At 40.4% G+C, this 18,046-nt stretch overlaps 1 protein-coding gene across 2 annotated transcripts in view; it reads left to right on the top strand.

The window, feature by feature from the left end:
- TAF2 (TATA-box binding protein associated factor 2) overlaps nucleotides 1-18,046 on the top strand; it is a 104,290-nt gene that overhangs the window by 33,663 nt on the left and 52,581 nt on the right. Inside the window, exons 5-10 of one of the 2 annotated variants that reach the window (XM_019552290.1) lie at nucleotides 1,645-1,786; nucleotides 2,117-2,348; nucleotides 4,317-4,501; nucleotides 5,059-5,172; nucleotides 7,387-7,486; nucleotides 8,782-8,867. In XM_019552290.1, the coding sequence (XP_019407835.1) occupies nucleotides 1,645-1,786; nucleotides 2,117-2,348; nucleotides 4,317-4,501; nucleotides 5,059-5,172; nucleotides 7,387-7,486; nucleotides 8,782-8,867 (859 nt within the window). The remainder of the gene's footprint in view (nucleotides 1-1,644; nucleotides 1,787-2,116; nucleotides 2,349-4,316; nucleotides 4,502-5,058; nucleotides 5,173-7,386; nucleotides 7,487-8,781; nucleotides 8,868-18,046) is intronic. The other variant, XM_019552296.1, reaches the window with a different exon arrangement.

Genomic DNA, 18,046 nt, shown 5'->3' with positions numbered 1-18,046 from the left:
TATCAAACCCTGCTCTCCACCCCTTGCTGTCAAACCCTGCTCTTCCTTCACATGAAAGTTAGGAGTAAATTGGAAAACACTAATTTTTAAATAAACGTGCCGGGGTAATTTGCATATAGGCAAATTACTGTGGGTTACTTTTTTTGAAACTGCTGCTAGTTTTAGCACAGGTACTCCATAAACACACTTTTAAGCAGCACTTGTCTACACTTATATATAATACAAACTCTGCACGATATTGGTCCAAAGCCAAAAGGCTCATGATTTACCAGATATTTTGTTGGACTGGGCCCCAGTAGAGTAAACAATGTTTCAAGCTATGGTGACACCATAGCCCAGCATTGCTTAATATGTGCATGTATTCCAGATACTACCCTGCACAAAGGGTTCATGTGCTAATCAGCCCCCCATTTACGCTTGGAACCAGGTGTTCTTGTCATGAGTCTTGGAATCCTCCAAAAATGTATATGTAGATGAAGCGCAGGTCAGCCTGATCCAGACCCATGTTATGGAGGGTAGGGCCACACTAATCGTATATGGCAGGCTAAGAGCGGGGATGGGGGAGGAATTCTGGGTAAGCTGTTTGGGGCCCTGACTGGTGATATTTGCCAGACATTTAAGACTGGTGAAGAGACAGGAATCATTGGAAATGGAAAAGAAAGGCACAGCTCCGCTGTTGCAGTGAAGGAGAAGTTGAAATGTATTCAGTTTAGTGGCTCACCGTGACTTTAAAAAGTCAGTGCTGAGGGGGGTTGAGTGCAGTGGGACTGAGCCCAATGGGACTTCTTATTCATATCAGTTGCACTAATGGGCTACCTGCCCTGAGCAAGAGCTGTGGGACGAGGCGTCTGCGGTCTATATTGAGCAGATTCTTTTTGGTATTGGTTGGTGGAATTGGAGCATGCTCCATCCACTCCATGCATTGACCTGGTATTGCAGTGCTTCCAGGACTGGTGCAAAAAAACAGAAAAAAAAAACAAAAACAAAAACGTGTCTTATAATTTTTCTCAGGCTTGGTTGCATTTAATTGGCTTCATAGATGGTTTCCATTACTGAACAGATGCTGCTTTTGGCAGCATTTTAGTGATAGATATTGTATATAATGAGGTTTCCTTGCATGTGAATGTAAGACGGGGAGCTTTTTTGCCCCATGCTGATTGGCCAGGGGGGGAGACCCCTTATCTTATAGTGGAGTAAATACAGTATGTATTGCAGAGCTTCCATGAGGGCTGGGCAGTAGGGGTGCAGAATCATCCAGGCAGGGACAAGCGTAAGCTTGGCTTATCCATGTAACTTACCTGCTTATCGCTCTGCCCCTCAATTACCTTCTCACATCATGTGGCACCCTTCAGAGGATCTGGTGGCAACCTGGTAGAGAATCCTTTGTGGAAGGTATTATGGAAAAATGAGATGAAAACCTAATTGGTGGGTTTGAGTAACACACAACTCAAAAATTGTATTGAAATATTTGAAGGGCATGAGCTTGTAGATTTTTGTGTTTTAACTTTCATTGAAGTGAAGAATAAAAGGCAACAAACTTGAGAGAGTGAGCCCTAAGTAAGTGTTTTCTGTACGTACGTTTTGTACAAAGTACTTTATATAAATATACGTATACACACACTGATTGCTGTCTTACTGCTGCAGAGTTAAAAGTCCTAAAGGTGCACATAAATTTTTCTCTGGATCAGCCAAAAGGAGGTCTTCATTTTGTTGTGCCCAACGTGGAAGGTAGCATGGCAGAGAGAGGAGCTCATGTTTTTTCCTGTGGCTATCAAAATTCTACCAGGTGAGTCTTTCAATGTTCTAGTGTCTAAAATGTCTTAACATGTAATGTAGGGAGATTTGCTTAAATTTTAATTTAATTTCATATGAAAAACGGCAAATGATAAATCTCAAACTTCTGTTCAGAGTAAATTTAACAGTGAAAAGCTGAGACCAACTGAATCAATGGAGATTTTTAAAATCTTTATGACTGCTAGGAGGAAATGGTACCAAACAGGCTTCCATTCCTGGCAAGAGTTGGAATGTCTGTCTGCAAAGCATAAAGTATTTGGAAAAGAACACTATGCTGCATTTTCTTATTAATTTGTTTTTACTCTCCCAATCTTCTTTCTAGATTTTGGTTTCCCTGTGTTGATTCATACTCTGAACTGTGTACGTGGAAACTGGAATACACGGTAGATGCTGCAATGGTGGCTGTTTCAAATGGAGATTTGGTAGAAACAGTGTATACCCATGATATGAGAAAGAAGACCTTTCATTATATGTTGACTATTCCAACTGCAGCTTCTAACATCTCACTGGCCATAGGACCTTTTGAAATTCTTGTTGATCCATACATGCATGAGGTAATAATCTTCTTCGGACACTTCTTTTTAGAGATTGGGTAACTTTTATTTTTCTTCCAGTAGCAAATATCAGTGTAAGGAAGATATGCAGCATTAACCTCCACTGATGCAGTTGTATCATGCTGCTGTTCTAGCACTACCTTTTAAGATCCATAGTATTTTGCATTTTATATTTCTGAAGTAAAATTTTAGGTGAACTAAAACAGTGTTTATAAGCATGGTAGACTTTAGAGGACTAGATTACTTGGAAGTGGTAAGAAGGTACTTGTCAAAAATCATTTAAAATCCAGGCCATGCCGTGGTAGGCTACTAATGACTTTTGTTTGCTATGTTAAATACATTGGACACAAAATTCCCTTTCACCATGGAGTATTGTCCATGTGCACAAAAATATGTATTGTTTTTATACCAAAATTTTGGATCACCAGATTGCTGTCAGCTTACAAAATGTTTTGTGGACCACCATGTACATATACCTCATCAAAGACAGAACAGCCCTCATCCTTCATGAATGTACCATACCACCTAGGAGATGCATCTTATTTCAGTGTTTTCCCCACACAGTCCTACAGTTGTGTGGGTGGATGGGTGTCTTTGTCGCTTTTTTTCCTCTGTCCTAACTGGACTTTCTTCCATGTGCTTTCACAATGGGTATCTTCTGTATCTGACAGGTAATGTCACTTCAGTCTTCTGTGCTCACAGTCTGGTACCTTTTACATGCAGTGATGTAAAAACTATAAAAAAAAATTGTTAAACATTTTCAAAATCTAAGTGCCATTTTTTTTAAAGTCAGTTAAAGCAGTTTGACAAATGTTGAATAATAAAGAAACGCATACAGTTTTTATAAGGTGATTGATCTGAAGGCTAGCAATGTTGTTCAAAACCCCAGCACCTGGGGTAACTCTATTGGAGACGGTGGTGTTTCACTAGACATGATTCTGGTCTGTAGTTTTTAGTGATGTGGTAACTTTTAGTGAGTTAGGGATCCAATGGTAACATAAAAGATGATTGCCTGGGATGATGATGTGGTTGAAGCTAAACTAACAATAGCAACATTTGATGGACTTGCAGCTATCTGTAAATGTCAAAAAGAAAGCAAAAATTACTGTTGAGTAAAGAAAGGTAGGAGGAATATAAATATCATTACATAATTATCTGTTTAACCTTCTCTAATTATATTGGTTAATGGATAATACTGCAGCTGGGACACAGCTGCTGCTGGGACCTGCTTCCAGGGCTTTTTGGGGGAGGGAGAGGGAGAAGCCCTGCACTGGGAGGGAGCAGCTAATTGCTTAATTGAGTCATTAGGCTGCTTGCTGTTTTCTTCTTTAACCTCAGGCTATAGATATTAATCCCCCTTTACCCCCTTCCCATTCCTGCCTGGGCAATGCATGGCTTCCCTTTCCCCCTTCCTTGCCCAACTATGTCCTCTCCTATAGACTAAACAGTAACTCATAAGGTAACTGGCTTTCACTGTCTTTATCAGTTACATGATTAATCGTTTTGCCTTTCACCGCCCTAAAAGGTAACAGGTAGTGTTCAAGGCACCTGATTTTGAAAAATAGAATACATTTTTAATACCTTTAAATAATAGTAGGTATAAATCTTTTGGAATACTTCTTCATCTCTTCCCGGTCCAAAATAGCTAGTGTAAATGACCTTCAGTATTCAGTACAAAGTTTACCTGTTTGAGCGGGCCAGCCTTTGAAATGATAGTACTGCATACCTCTGCACTTTGATTTAATACTTCTGTATGCATTCTTTTCTCCTCTCACACTTAGGATTTGCAACAGGGTTTTCTTTTCCTCCTAGATACCTTTTTGCCACAGTTTGAAAAGCATTTGTTTATGTTAAATTTCTTTGGCAACATTTTTCTTGGTTTTTTTACCCTTAAAACATTTTGCTTCTGAATTGGTATATTTTGGTAAAAAAAAAATCTGGTTACAAATTCATCTCTCTTGTTTCTAGGTAACTCACTTTTGTTTACCACAACTTCTCCCGTTGCTCAAACACACTACATCATACCTTCATGAAGTTTTTGAATTCTATGAGGAGATCCTTACATGCCGGTATCCTTACTCCTGTTTCAAGACTGTTTTCATAGATGAAGCATATGTTGAAGTAGCTGCTTATGCCTCCATGAGTATTTTTAGGTTAGTGTTAAAAACTACATGTGTTAAGAGTTGTGCTGTGAGAGCAGCTCCACAGTTCCTCAGGTTTTTTGGTTATTAGAGTAAAACTTCAAAGGTTGTTTCCTTAAGTTTGGAACCTAAATGTATAGCTTAAAATAGGTATGTCTTAGCCTGACTTGAAGCACCCAGGTTTGGATATTTTGGCATTTATTCATATTATTGATTTATAAAAGTTCCTTGTCTCTTTTTTTTTTTTTAAAGTAAGGACAGTAGATTTAAAAAAGTACTGCCAGGTTAAATTTTACTTTCTGTAACTAGAAATGTTGTCACGCACAATAGTTAAGAAAATGTTAAACTGCATCAGTTTGACAATGTACTCTGCATGTATTAACTAAACATTGCAGGTATGTGAGTAGCTCATTAAAAACGTATATACATATGAGTGGAGAATTTACAAATTCCCATATTATAGTATCAATTCTGTTTCATTTGTTTTGATTGTTCAAAAATAGGCCTCTTTTCTTGGCCATTATCTTTATACCATTCCTTTCTCTCTCTCTCTGTCTTTTGGGGCCCAGCACAAACCTTTTACACAGTGCAATGATTATAGATGAGACTCCGCTAACCAGGAGATGCTTAGCTCAGGCTCTGGCCCAGCAGTTTTTTGGCTGCTTCATATCCAGAATGTCCTGGTGAGTATCTTAAACAATAATATATACAAAATGGTAACAGTAACTGGACCAAACTTCAGAAGTATAAGTTGCTTGTTGTATTTTACTCTAAGGGCAAGTGAAACAGTATCCTTAGAAGAAATAATGCAAGTCACTCTGATGCTGAGGTCAGCATAATGAAATTCAAGTGATGTTGTTTGGTTTCTTTCTGAAATAGAAATAGCGATATAATTATTACAAAGTAATATGATCTAGCCTATGCTACATGATCAAATAAACAAAAAAATTAATCAAGGAGGTAAATGTTAAGAACTCGAAAATGAACACCAGATCCTGATTGGACAGTACCATAAAAAAGGATTATGGTAAATAAAGTCTGAAAGGTCCTACTTACCTTTTGAGATGCAGGCTGCTCAGGGACTATGAGTTCTGGCTTGGGAACAAGAGGTTCAGAAGGCAAAGTACCACCAGTGATAGCTAGTTAATGCAGCTTCGGGCACTTGGAAATGCACAAGTAAAATAATTACCCAGTACTAGCAGACCTAATAGTGGCACATGTACACCCTATGCTTTCTGTTAATAGGTCTTTTTTTCAGCTTCTTTATAACTTTGTCCAAACATTCAACAATCAGGGTAGAATTGTTCATGCCTATATTAGGCTGAATTTTTGGGAAAGCTTTCACAGAAATGACTGCCACTTTGAATGTAAAATTAGGGGAGAAATACATTTTTTTTTCCCCCTTTGTCAAAAACCTTTTATAATCCTTTTGTTGCCTGGTGTTGCCACACTGAGAGCAAGGACTTGAAATTTGTCTGAGGGATTAGTTGATTGCCTTTGGGGCAAGAATGTGCTTTTTGTGTGTTTTAATTACATTTGTTAGAGTTGGTAGATAAAACGCTTGATCTGGCCCCACAAGAGGCCGAGAAGCGATCCTATCTCAGCTCTAGTTCAGAGTTTAAGGGGCTGAGCACAACCAGTTGTCACCAGATTTGGGGGGGTGTAATACCACAACTAAGATTAAAAAGACAGTCTCCCCTGCTTGACAGCTAGGCAGTGTGGAGGAGGAAGCATCCCGACTGGAATGTGAAAGGGTACTTGCAGGACAGCAGAATTGCTCACTGGAACGTGGAACCTGCTGATGGTTAGGAGGATGGATCAGACATGAGTAGGAGAGAAGTCTAGATTGGGAGGGGAGAAACCTGTATTAGCTGAGCCACAATAACTCCATCCATTTTAAAATATAGTGTTTCATAGTTCTACCCCCAACATCGTGCCCAGTGCCTATCTCAAGCTTTGTTTGCATCATGGATTTTGGCTATCTATGGCTGTCTAGTCCAAGTCAGGCTATCAGAAGATGTTTTAATCAGTGAATTGCATTTCTGTATCTTAGTTTTGCTTGCAAACAGTCATTGATGGCTCTAACTGTGGCACATCTCTGGGATGATGAGGTCTTAGTCTCCCTCAAAAGAGCTATTTCTTTGCCTTCTCACTCATATCTCTATGCCTTCAGTGGAACTCCCGTTCTTGAGCATCTAGTTATTTACCAGGCAGCTTTATTTCCACTTTCATATACTTCATCAGAAGAAACTTCTTAAAGAAGGTCTTTCAGTCCCATTCTTCACCTAAACCTCAGATGGGTGAGAGAGAAACAAGTGTAGGTAAAAAAAATAAATAAATAAATAATGAAGGTCAAGTCTTTAGGTAGTTAGTTTATTTTTATGCGTAACATTGCCACACTGTTTCTACTTTTGGTATCGCAGGGAAGCCCGTTCAATACTTTATAGTGTCGTGCCACTTCTGTAAATAACTATATGAGATAATTTTGTAATTTTTGGTGTATTACATTGTCTGAATGTTGCCCATTGTATTACATTGATTCTTCCATAATTCAGCTGCATGGATTTAGCAGCAGTTTTAACATCTGGCACATCTGTCTTACCGTTTCAGGTGAAATAAGTATTTTTTTTTAAGATTTAATATACACTCTCGCGGTTAAAAGAAGTTGACAGTTTTCACTGGCTCCTCTAATTTCATGAGTCCTGTCCTGGTGCCATATTGCATAAATCAATTCACAGCTCATCAGGCTCCTGCTAATTCAGAAAAGTTTTATATAATCTCACATGTGTGCACCAGTACAAGATTAAGCAAAACCTTATCTTTTTTGGTATTTCAAAATACCTTACAAAATACAGTCCAAAAGTGTATTATTCACTTTTTTTTTTTCCTAATCGCAGGTCAGATGAGTGGGTCTTAAAGGGAATCTCTGGATATATTTATGGTCTTTGGATGAAAAAAACCTTTGGTGTTAATGAATATCGCCACTGGATTAAGCAGGTAATAAAACAAAGGCGATTGCTTTTAAATTACTTGGCCATTTTAATCTCAAGAGGACATAATTAAAATAAATGTAGGTTGCAAATGCATATCATTTAAACAGACTTTCTTAATCATATTTCTACTTGAAATTTCTTTACCCTATTACAAGTGAAATATTTAAATTACTATGATGAAAGAACACTAGAAAGTTGTATCTGCACGCTTTGCACAGTCATTTTAATTTCTTCTGCTGTATGTTCAGTTTCCCCCATTTTGATTGTCTTCATGAATTTGGGCAGGTAATATATTTAAAATTCATTATGGGCAAAAACTCTTGCCATATTTCTTCAGGTTCCTTAGTGTTATCTTCACAGACAGAAACATTAGGTCTCATTCTACAGTAAGTTCTGCATGTTCCTGGGATCTTGTCCATATCAGAACTCCTGGTGAAGTCGGACCACAGTAGTTAAATTTGGGGTGTCATGCAGAAGGAATTGCTTCTTATGTAACTCCTTTTATTATATGCGACTCTCTCATAGTTCCTTTCCAGTACTTCTGTTTCACGTTAAATATCCATGCTTGAGAAAAGCTCAGAAGCTGTAAAAGACAGTATAAATGCACAGTAATAACATACAACTGCATCCAGTAGTTTTTGACAGGGTAGTACAAAATCAAGCTTCTGAGCATAAGGTAACCTGTAATCAATAGACATTAGAAAAAGTTTTTCCTTGAGAGCAGGTAATTCCATACCTTCTTACTACAACTTTCTTGTACCTTCCTCTCAAGTAAAGGACATCTGAACGTGTTTTGGAGACAGGGTACAGGACTCTATGGCCTGATTTAGCGCTATATTTGTATTCTTCATGGAAGAGTAATAATCATAGCTGGTGTTGACAGACTAGGAATAATCTGTTTTGGCAACTAAATTTTCTTAATTCCCACATATTGGTGAATTCCTGTGCTTGTATAGTTCAGGTGATCCAGAGACATTTATGCCATGACTAAGCGTATAACATCATCCTTGTGTTATGCTATCAATTAAATACTAAGCTTTAGCTCTGCTCAGTTCTCTTATTTTGTTTGTTATGACAAATGATGTCTGTTCTTTGGTTTAATTTTGTAAATGCCACCAGCTAAATAAAGCCTTGCAATTCTTTTAGGGAAATAGTAAAATAATATCAAATCATTTCATTTTCATTTATCTGATCTCAAATGTCAAGAGGTGGTTGTTATTGTGCTTTCCACTGTTTTTGTACTTAGTACCTTCTACTTACTTAATAATCATTTTACATTTTATATATTGCATTTATTAGGAACTAGATCAAATAGTGGCATATGAACTGAAGACTGGTGGAGTTTTACTGCATCCAATATTTGGAGGAGGAAAAGAAAAAGACAAGTATGTTTGTTTAAGCCATAAGTCATTACAGGGTGTGTTTTTTATGAGGCCATTAATACATATTCTTTGGGTGTTTTGTGAGGCACAAGGCCAGAGGCCAAAGCCTTGAGCTGCTCAAGACATTTATTAATGGCCTCATAAAGTATGTCCTAGTATATTTTATCATGATTATGTTGTTATTTCTCAAGTTTTTAAAATGTGAAGGGAATTATATTTAATGAATGTCTTTAATCCCAGTATGAAAATCTGTTTTCAGCACTAAAACAGGAGAGGAGAGGAAAGGGATCTAAAAATTATTTTTACAATGATGATAAGTCAGTTTTTAGGTTTCTAAAGGGCATAAATTGTGAATTTGATGGCTGTTTGCCTTTTACTTTGCCCTTTTTCTGATTTTGCTTTTTACCTTACAACTTCTAATGATAAAACTTTGTCCGTATTTAGAAAATGTAAATTAAAAACAAACCTAGTATTAATGACAAGCCAATAAATGGATTGAATTATCTGACACACTACTTTTTAGGTATATATGCACCTAAATTTTATTTTTGTTTTAAAATTGAAAGCTTCAGAATTGAGCCAATTATACACATACTTGCTTAAAAGTTGAAGAGTGTCTTAAAAAAAAAAAACAGCTTTCCAGAATGAGAACTGGAATATAAAAGTTAGTTTATCAGCCAGGTAAACCCTCAGCAGCAAACACAGGGCTGTCTGGCTGTTGACAGATTCAGTTTGAATATGCCTGCCAGGCCATTACTCAATTTTGCCTGTCTACTAAAGTTGAATTTTGATTTAATTCACTGTCCTGCTTTCTTTTTAGAGTAGTAAAGCAAGCAAAGTAGTTTGATGGCTTTGCTGCCCACAACTCTGAAAAACAAGGCATAGTTCGTTGGTCTAATTTTAGGTCCCCTGGCCTTGTTTGTCTTAAACTAAAAATTAGGGTGTGTTGAATAAGGTTTTGGTCTAGGTTGTGTTTTTTTGTTTTTTTTTTTTTTAATTGGCAGTTAGTATTGTTTCACTAACATGTTCTCCTGTACTGAGAAACTGAATTCAAATGAATGTTGTGTTGGAAGAAGCTGAGAAAAATGCAGCAAGCTTTTTAAAAGAGTGAGCTAAATAGAAGGCATATTCATTTATTATGATATAATATCATTGGTTTCAGTGAAATTAGTATGAATTTATGATCTGAGAATATTACCCTAACATTTTATGGATTCCAAGTACCTAAAAAGTCAGAACTTTTTCTGGGTTCTTCCATTCCTATTCTCCTCTGCTGTCCCTACTGCAGTCCTGTGCTCCACAGACTGGTTAATAATCCTGTATAAGAATGTGTGTCTGTCTGTGTGTTTATAGTTAGGTTGCTTATTTTCACATCTGTTGCAGTGTTTCCTTGAATATAGATTATCTTTTCAGTTGCTAACTATGGAAGTGCTTCATATTTGTTGGCAACAGTATATTTTTATAATGAAGACTGTGTCCACAAAGTTTTGCATGTCTTGCAGCCTTTTGAAAGTGGCTGGAAGAATGCTTATTGTAATTTTGGTTGAGTTTTATTTCTATTTTTATTGTGAGGAAGCTTCTTAACAAGTGTCTTTGCATAACTGCAGACCCAGTTAACACCTTTCTTTGATCTTGTAACTTAAGTGGATGCCTCCAGATTCAAATACAATTTTTGTTAAAATGTTACTATATAAGATAATGGTCTTCATAAAAGTGCTGGGTGTTTTTCACCTTATGAATAAATTAAATCAGTATTGAAGATCTCTTATACTTTACTTCAAAAAGCCAACCAGATTTTATATACCAAAGCATAAATAGGAAATTTATTCTCTAATAGTAAAATTAAATTAATTAATAGCTAAATTAAAAGTGTTGAATAAAACTCTGTTTATGTAAAATTAAATCATATGTGATACGATTTTTGGAGAAAACCTATATTAAATCAGAAAAAGCAGGCAGAAGAGTTTTTCTCTTTGACTGTTGAATGAAGTCATTATATGAAAATTGTGCATGTGGGAGTTTGGAAATGGCTAATTAGATGTTCATGTTTGAGTTCCCTTTGAGAAAAAGTAATTCTGTCATGTTCATGGCTGCAAATATTGAACAGGTAACACTTGTTGAGCTAGTACTTGTTAATAATAGTATTCAGAAAGCTCAGGTTTAGCATGGATCTCATCTTTTACAACCACTTAAAATTTGGCCAAGATACAGGTTTGTCTTCAGTCATTACTTTTCAGAGGCACAGATTTGTTTTCCAAAAAAGTGCTTTTCACAAATTCTTCTAATCAGTCAGTGAAACAAAAGCCCAGCTAGCCACAAATTCCCAGGATTTTCTATATCTTAAGGGGGGAAAAAGAAACTGCCATGTATGTGTAAATTTCTAAAGGAAACAGTGTACCAGGTGGTTTTGTTCATGCCTTATTCTCTCACATCCTACAAATTTTGGTCTCTTAAACAGTCTTTGGTGAAGGTTGCCATCCATATAGTACTTGCTTACACTATACAGCATAAAATACAAGCTTATTCATTCATGTAGTTTCTTGAGACAATTGAAAAGAAAAAATTTGAGATAACAGGCTTACAGCTACCAATTAATGCAGGGGTTTCAACCTTTTTTTAACAAGTGTACCCCTTCTACCTCACAGTTTTTCAGCTCATGTACCCCCTTATTTTTAAGAGGTGGCGGGGCAGATCGAGGCCTCCACAAGACTGGCTTGTCCAGGGGTGTGGGGGGGAGGGGGCAACTCCCACCTCTGCGTGCAACCCAGTGGAATCCTAGGGGGCATGTGCCCCCCAGATCTCTGTATGAGGCAGAGGCAGCTGCTGCTGCAGGCTGGACTCTGCACCCTGTTGCCCCTGCCCCAAGAGCTGTGTGATGCCATGTGCTTGCTGCTGCTGGGCAGCCAGGGGATGGATACATGTGTGCGCGCGCACACACACACCTCCCCCCAGCAGGTAAGTGTTGGAGGGGAAGGGGCTGGGGGTGCCAAATTGAGACCTCCAGAGTGCAGGAGGGCATGAGGCAGGGGTGAGTGGGGCCCGAGCCAGAGGCATGGGGGGGGCTCCCACCATTGCATGCATAGCAGGAGAGCCAAGGGGGGGCTGCGCCCCATTTTCCCACAGCCAATTGCATGGCAGCTTTGTGGGTTGCTGACGAGTCTTGCGCCTGGCCAATCACGTGCTGCCCATCAGCAGCTTGTGGAGCCACATGTGCAGCCAGCCATGGTAAATAAGTGCATGGTAGCAATGGCCATGATGAACACTAGGGCTGTGCGAAATGGCACTGTTCCATTTTGACTTGAGAGTCGAGGTTTGGACGGAACAGTATTTTATTTCAAAATTAATTTAGAGTCAGAACAGCTGTTCCATTTCACTTCATCAAAACAGTGAGACTGTTTTGGAGTTTTGCCTGACCACTGTGCTGGGGAAACTAACTTGGCTCAGCTGGGCTGAGTTCATTTCCTCAGCCCGAACATTGCACTGGAGTTGGGAAGGCAGACCAGCTGGGCTGACTTCCCATCCCCTCCCGAGCTAGATTGGGCTGGGTGTGGGGGAAGTCAGCCCAGGACATCCCCAACGTGATAGTAGGGGTGAGGAGGGGAGCTGAGCGATGGGGCTCAGTTCCTTTCCCCAGCCTGATCGCTGTGCTTGGGAGGGGAACTGAGCCCAGGCTCAGTTCCCTTCTCCCGCGCTGTGACTGGCTTCCTGCAGTCCCATGGTGGGAGGTGGGGAGAGCCAAGGCTGTGCTCCGTGCTGCAGCTAGGAGCGCAGCCCTGATTCTCCACTGTCACCCACCACCTCGCTTCTGTCTTTGCAACTTGGAATGTTTTGAAACTCCTCAAAATGTTTCGACTAGCCTTGTTTTCTTTCGAGGCTGTTCTGAAGCCCTTCATTTTGATTCAGTTTCGCTGTTTCAAGCTCAGAATGAGTCGAAACAGCGTTGAATCGAAACAGCCAGAAAAATTTTGCACAGGCCAATTGAACGCCCCCCTCGCCCCAACAGGCCAGGCAATGCCTGTGTGACCTGCAGAGGGGTGTCACTGCCCTTGCTCCCCTCCCCGGCCCTGCTTCTGGGAGCAGGCACAGAAACACAGTTACCCCTCCCTGCCATTGAGACCCTCTTGTCTGTGCAGGAAGGGGGTGGCCGCGGCACCTCCTCAGCATTGGCTGAGGGTGGCAGCCCACAGCCAGTCTGGAGAGCATGCTGGGGTTGGGGGCAAGGAGGCACTGCAATGTGCTGTGTGGGGCTGGCGGTGCCCAGTGCACCCCTTGCCCTCCTGTGGGTAAGAGATAAAGTGTGGGAATGTGGTGGGGGAGATGCTGCCACACCCTGGGGCACGCTCTGTCCCTGCCTACCTGCACTTACACCCTATGACCTTTCTAAGCACCCCAGGGGTATGCATACCCCCAGTTGATAAACTCTAAATTAGTGGATGGAGAGCATGGTAGATTTGTTAGGGGAAAATAATTTGACTAGTTACTTTTGTATATATAATTAGAGATAACAAATTTAAGTAAATGCAACTTTGTTACCAATTTTATAAATATTATAGAAACACTTGCACTAAATTAAAATTTAAGAAAGCAAAGGTATAAATATTAAGTCAAAAGTAAATCTTGACTAGTTTGTCTCACTATTAGATTGTAGTTAAACCATCAAATTAGTACCCATCCCAGTCAGTCGCTATAAATTCTATAAAGATAATACATCTCATGTAAATATTTTTTTCAAGATCAAATTGTATCTCTCATTTCAAGTTGTTTGCAAGTCTAATAGCAAGACTAAGTTGTTGTATAAATGTCTGAATCACAACTGATTCTAGTTTCTGCCTTAGATTTCTGTTAATTTTGTCATTAATCCTTTCTTCTCTAGAGTTATTTTAATACAAGTTTTAACAGAACACTATAAGCAGAAGTTCAACAGCTGTTAACTACCAGAAATAACAGATGACAGGCTCAAATATCTCAAGACTTTCACTCAATGAAACAGACTTTGAGTGTCTTTGAGGCAGTATTAAGTACTGCTTAAATCTTTGAAGCATTTCTTTGCTGCATTAACAATATATATTTTAAGGCTTCTCTAATACATGTGCAGGCGCACAGCCATATGTTCACACCTCAAAATAAACAGAATAAAAGGCTGTCATCTCTTGAGTAATAAGACTCTGACAACGTAAGTAATGGAAAAATGCTGAGGAGAAGATAACAAACTCCTCAGCTCTTACAACTGAGCTTCAGAAAAAGATCTGGAACTCAGAGTGTGGTGATCAACCAACAAAGTGCCCCTGATTTAGAAGCCTTTTTTTTATGTTGCAGGGAAGGAGTGGTGGGGAAAAACTGGCTGGCTCTTGACTTTCTCCCCCCAGCCTGATCAGTCTCAGAGATTCTGTAAAATAATTCCCCATCACATGGTTGTTAAACAGAAAGGCAAGATTTCTTGGCCTTTGCTCTTGCTTCTTACAGTTTATGAATCCAGTTCATGTCTGCAGTTCTTCCCTTCACTCTTTGGACAAATCGGACATAAGGTCTTTATTGGTGTAATGCAACTTAAATGTAGCAGTGCCCATATCACAGAGACTGGTGATATGTGACACCCCTTTCCTTCCAGTCTAAGCACAGAAGACCCATTTTGAGAGCGCTGATATGGTTTCAGCTGGGTAAGATGTCTTTCAGATACTGTTTCACCATTCATGGAAAATTAAGTAGAAAACATCCATTGAAAGTAATGGGAAAATTCTTAGCACAAAAATACCAGATACTTAACAACAAACCATCAGCAAAATCTTAATACATTAAGATTTATAAATGAATCATCTCTACTTTCCTTTCAGCTAATCAAAAAGCAGGCAAATGCTCTTATTTTTCTTGGATACCACATTGTTACAGGAAATTTTATAATTTGGACCTGGGCTATAGGTCAGATAGCTTGTGCTTTGAAATCTTGATAGGGAAATGTTGATTTAAAGCTCATCCAGATAAAGCCCATTTAACATTTGGTATAAGGTCTGCCTACCCATTTAGGCTATCTAGAGAGCAAGAATAATATTCCCTGAAAAATATCAAATTTTCAGCCTTTGTTTTTGATCTTGAATTAAATGAGACATTTTGATTTCCTCCCTCCTAAAAGTAGAGAGGGTGGGGGTGGCAACCCATGCCAGTATAACTAATATACTGGCACTAATATACTTTTGCGGGGGATGGGCAGATAATCGCTGGTACAAGCCCACCAAGCATCAGCCACCAAACCATTAGGTCAGGCTGTACAAGGAAACAAACTCCTACCGCACCCCAGGGACAGGGTTCTTCCAGAAGTGCAGAGAAACCTAGGGTCTCTGATGGCAAGCTCACTTGCCTTTATGCAAATGCCAGGAGCCTGGGCAACAAACAGGAGATTATGATCTCATAGGGATAACAGAGACCTGGTGGGATTCCACCTATGACTGGACCACAGGAGAAGTTGTGTTACAAGAAAGGGTAGGAGTGTAGCTCTCTATGTGAAAGAGCAATACATTTCCCTACAGGCAGAGATTGGCAAACAAGGAGAGCGACTTGAGACCCTCTGGGTAGGAATAAGGGGGGAATGTGGTGAAGGGGATAGAACTGTAAGAGTCTACTGCAGACCTCCTAATCAAGAGCAAGAATGTGATCACAGGTTTGCCAGGGAACTGGCTGAGGCTGCATGCTCTCAGTGCATGGTTGTCATGGGTAACATTAACTACCCTGACTTCTCATGGGAAGAGGACTGTGCCAAATCCAATCAGTCGCAGTGGTTCCTCACAGGCATTGACAAGCTTTATTTGTCTCAAGAAGTCTATGGACCAACAAGGGGAAAGGCACTGCTGTACCTGGTACTAGCCAAAGGGGTTGATCTAGTCAGCAACCTGAGAATTGAAGGGAAGCTGGGAGATGGTGACCATGAGTCGATCACTTTCTCCATTCACTGCGAAGCAGGCAAGTCAGTCAGCAGTACAGAAGTCCTTGACTTTAGGAAGGCCGACTTTCACAAGCTTAGGAGGCTAGTTGTTCAGGACCTAAGAAACCACAATCTGGCAGGGAGGAATGTCCATGATGAATGGTTGCTCCTCAACAATGCAATCCTTGAAGTGCAAGGGAAGTCCATTCCAACCTGCAGGAAAAAGTAGCAAAAGGGCTGGACGACCCCCCGTGGCTCAATAGGGAACTCAAGGAACTCCTGCACCAAAAAAAAATAAAAAGCTTATAAAGCATGGAAAACTGGAAAGACCACTAAGGAGGAGTCCATACCTGTAGAGAGTAAACTAGGAAAGCAGGAAAGCTAAGGCCAAAACCAAGCTCAAACTGGCTATTCAAATCAAAGACAATAAAAAGTCCTTCAAATATGTGGAAAGTTGGAAAAAGAACAAGGGTAACATTGGACCCTTATTAAACCCAGTGGGGCAGCTGATAACCGACACTCAGGAAAAACCCAGTCTCCTGAACAACTACTCGGTGCTAGTTTTCTATCAGCCCAGTGGGATCACCCTGCCTGACAAGAGGCAGGATCACCAAGGTAAGGGCATACCTGTTCCCATCATTACCATTGATCTTGTGACAGAACACCATGAGACATCCACAAATCAGCAAGCCCAGATGAAATGCTCCCAAGAGTGCTAAAGGAACTAGCTGACATTACAGCACAGCCTATAGTGAGGATATTTGAGAACTTGTGGCACTTGGACGAGGTGCCTGATGATTGGAAGAGGGCCGATGTGATGCTTATCTTCAAGAAAGGGAGAATGGAAGATCCAGGGAACTACAGGCCAGTTAGCTTGACCTCAATCCCTGGGAAGATCTTGTGTGTGGGGGGGGGGAAATCATCAAGGAAACCATTACCAATATCCTAACAGAAGGTAATATTCTGAGAGGTAGCCAATACCGCTTTATGGCCAGTATATCTTGTCAGACTAACCTGATTTCCTTCTATGACCAAGTAAGGTATCACGTAGACAAAGAAGAAGAGGAGTGGTTATCATGTTTTTGGACTTTGAGAAAGCCTTTGACCTGGTGTCCCATGATAACCTCATGGAAATATTGGAGAATTGCGGCCTAGACAATTTCATGGTTCGATGGTTGGGGGACTGGCTCCATGGACGGACCCAGAGAGTGATGGTTGATGGAACTAAATCAACGTGGTGCACTGTAACCAGTGGTGTCCACCAGGGCTCCATTCTCAGACCTCTGCTCTTCAATGTGTTTAGAAATGATCCAGACTCAGGCTTTATAAGCAGACTGGCTAAATTTGCCGATGACACCAAACTATGGGGAAGTGCAGTCACCCTAGAGGATAGACTGGCAATCCAGGCCAACCTCAACAGGCTTACAAGGTGGGTGGATGAAAACTTGATGGCATTCAATGCTGAGAAATGCAAGGTGCTGCACCTTGGGGAGAGAACCCACACCACACATAGGCAAGCTAGCACCATGTCTGAAAGAAACTTGGGGGTCATGATTGACCAGAGGATGAATATGAGCCACCGGTGTGACGCCGCAGCCAGCAATGCAAACAAAACTCTGGCCTACATCTTCCTGGGTCTTGTTTGAGATGTATTGGAAGTCATCCTTCCACTTTATTTGGCCTTTGTGAGACCACAGCTAGGATACTGTGACCAGTTCTGGGCTCCGCAATTCAGAAGGTATGTGGAGAAGCTCAAGAGAGTCTGGAGAAGAGCTATGCTAATGATTACCGGAAAAGAGAGCAGGCCTTATGAGGAGAGTCTAAGACACATGGGACTCTTCAGCCTGGAAAGATGTAGGCTCATGGGTGATTTGGTGGTAGCCTGTAAGTATATAAGGGGTGTGAACTGGGAAAAAGTCTTCCCATGGGGTGCCCTGGTGAACAGACGAGGTCCAATGGTCACAAACTCTCGGAAGATCATTTTAGGCTGGACATAAGGAAAAACCTGCTTTACTGTCCAAGTCCCCAGGGCCTGGAATAAACTCTCTGCAAAGGTGGTGCCTACTCTGGATTCCTTTAAGAAATACTTGAATGCCTATCTTGCTGGGATCATTTGACCCCTGCTGACTGCCTGCCCTTTTGGGAGGGGGATGGACCCGATGATCTTGCAAGGTCCCTTCCAGCCCTAATGTCTATGAAATCTGTGAAATAGGACAGGTGCTTATCTGGGATGTGGGATGTTCAGATGCCCAATGTCCTCGCTTTGTTG

The sequence above is a fragment of the Crocodylus porosus genome, unplaced genomic scaffold, assembly GCF_001723895.1.
Source record: "Crocodylus porosus isolate Cpor-Errol unplaced genomic scaffold, CroPor_comp1, whole genome shotgun sequence".
NCBI lineage: Eukaryota > Metazoa > Chordata > Crocodylia > Crocodylidae > Crocodylus > Crocodylus porosus.
Note: the sequence above shows the minus strand (reverse complement) of the source record. Positions and strands in the feature narration are given on the sequence as shown.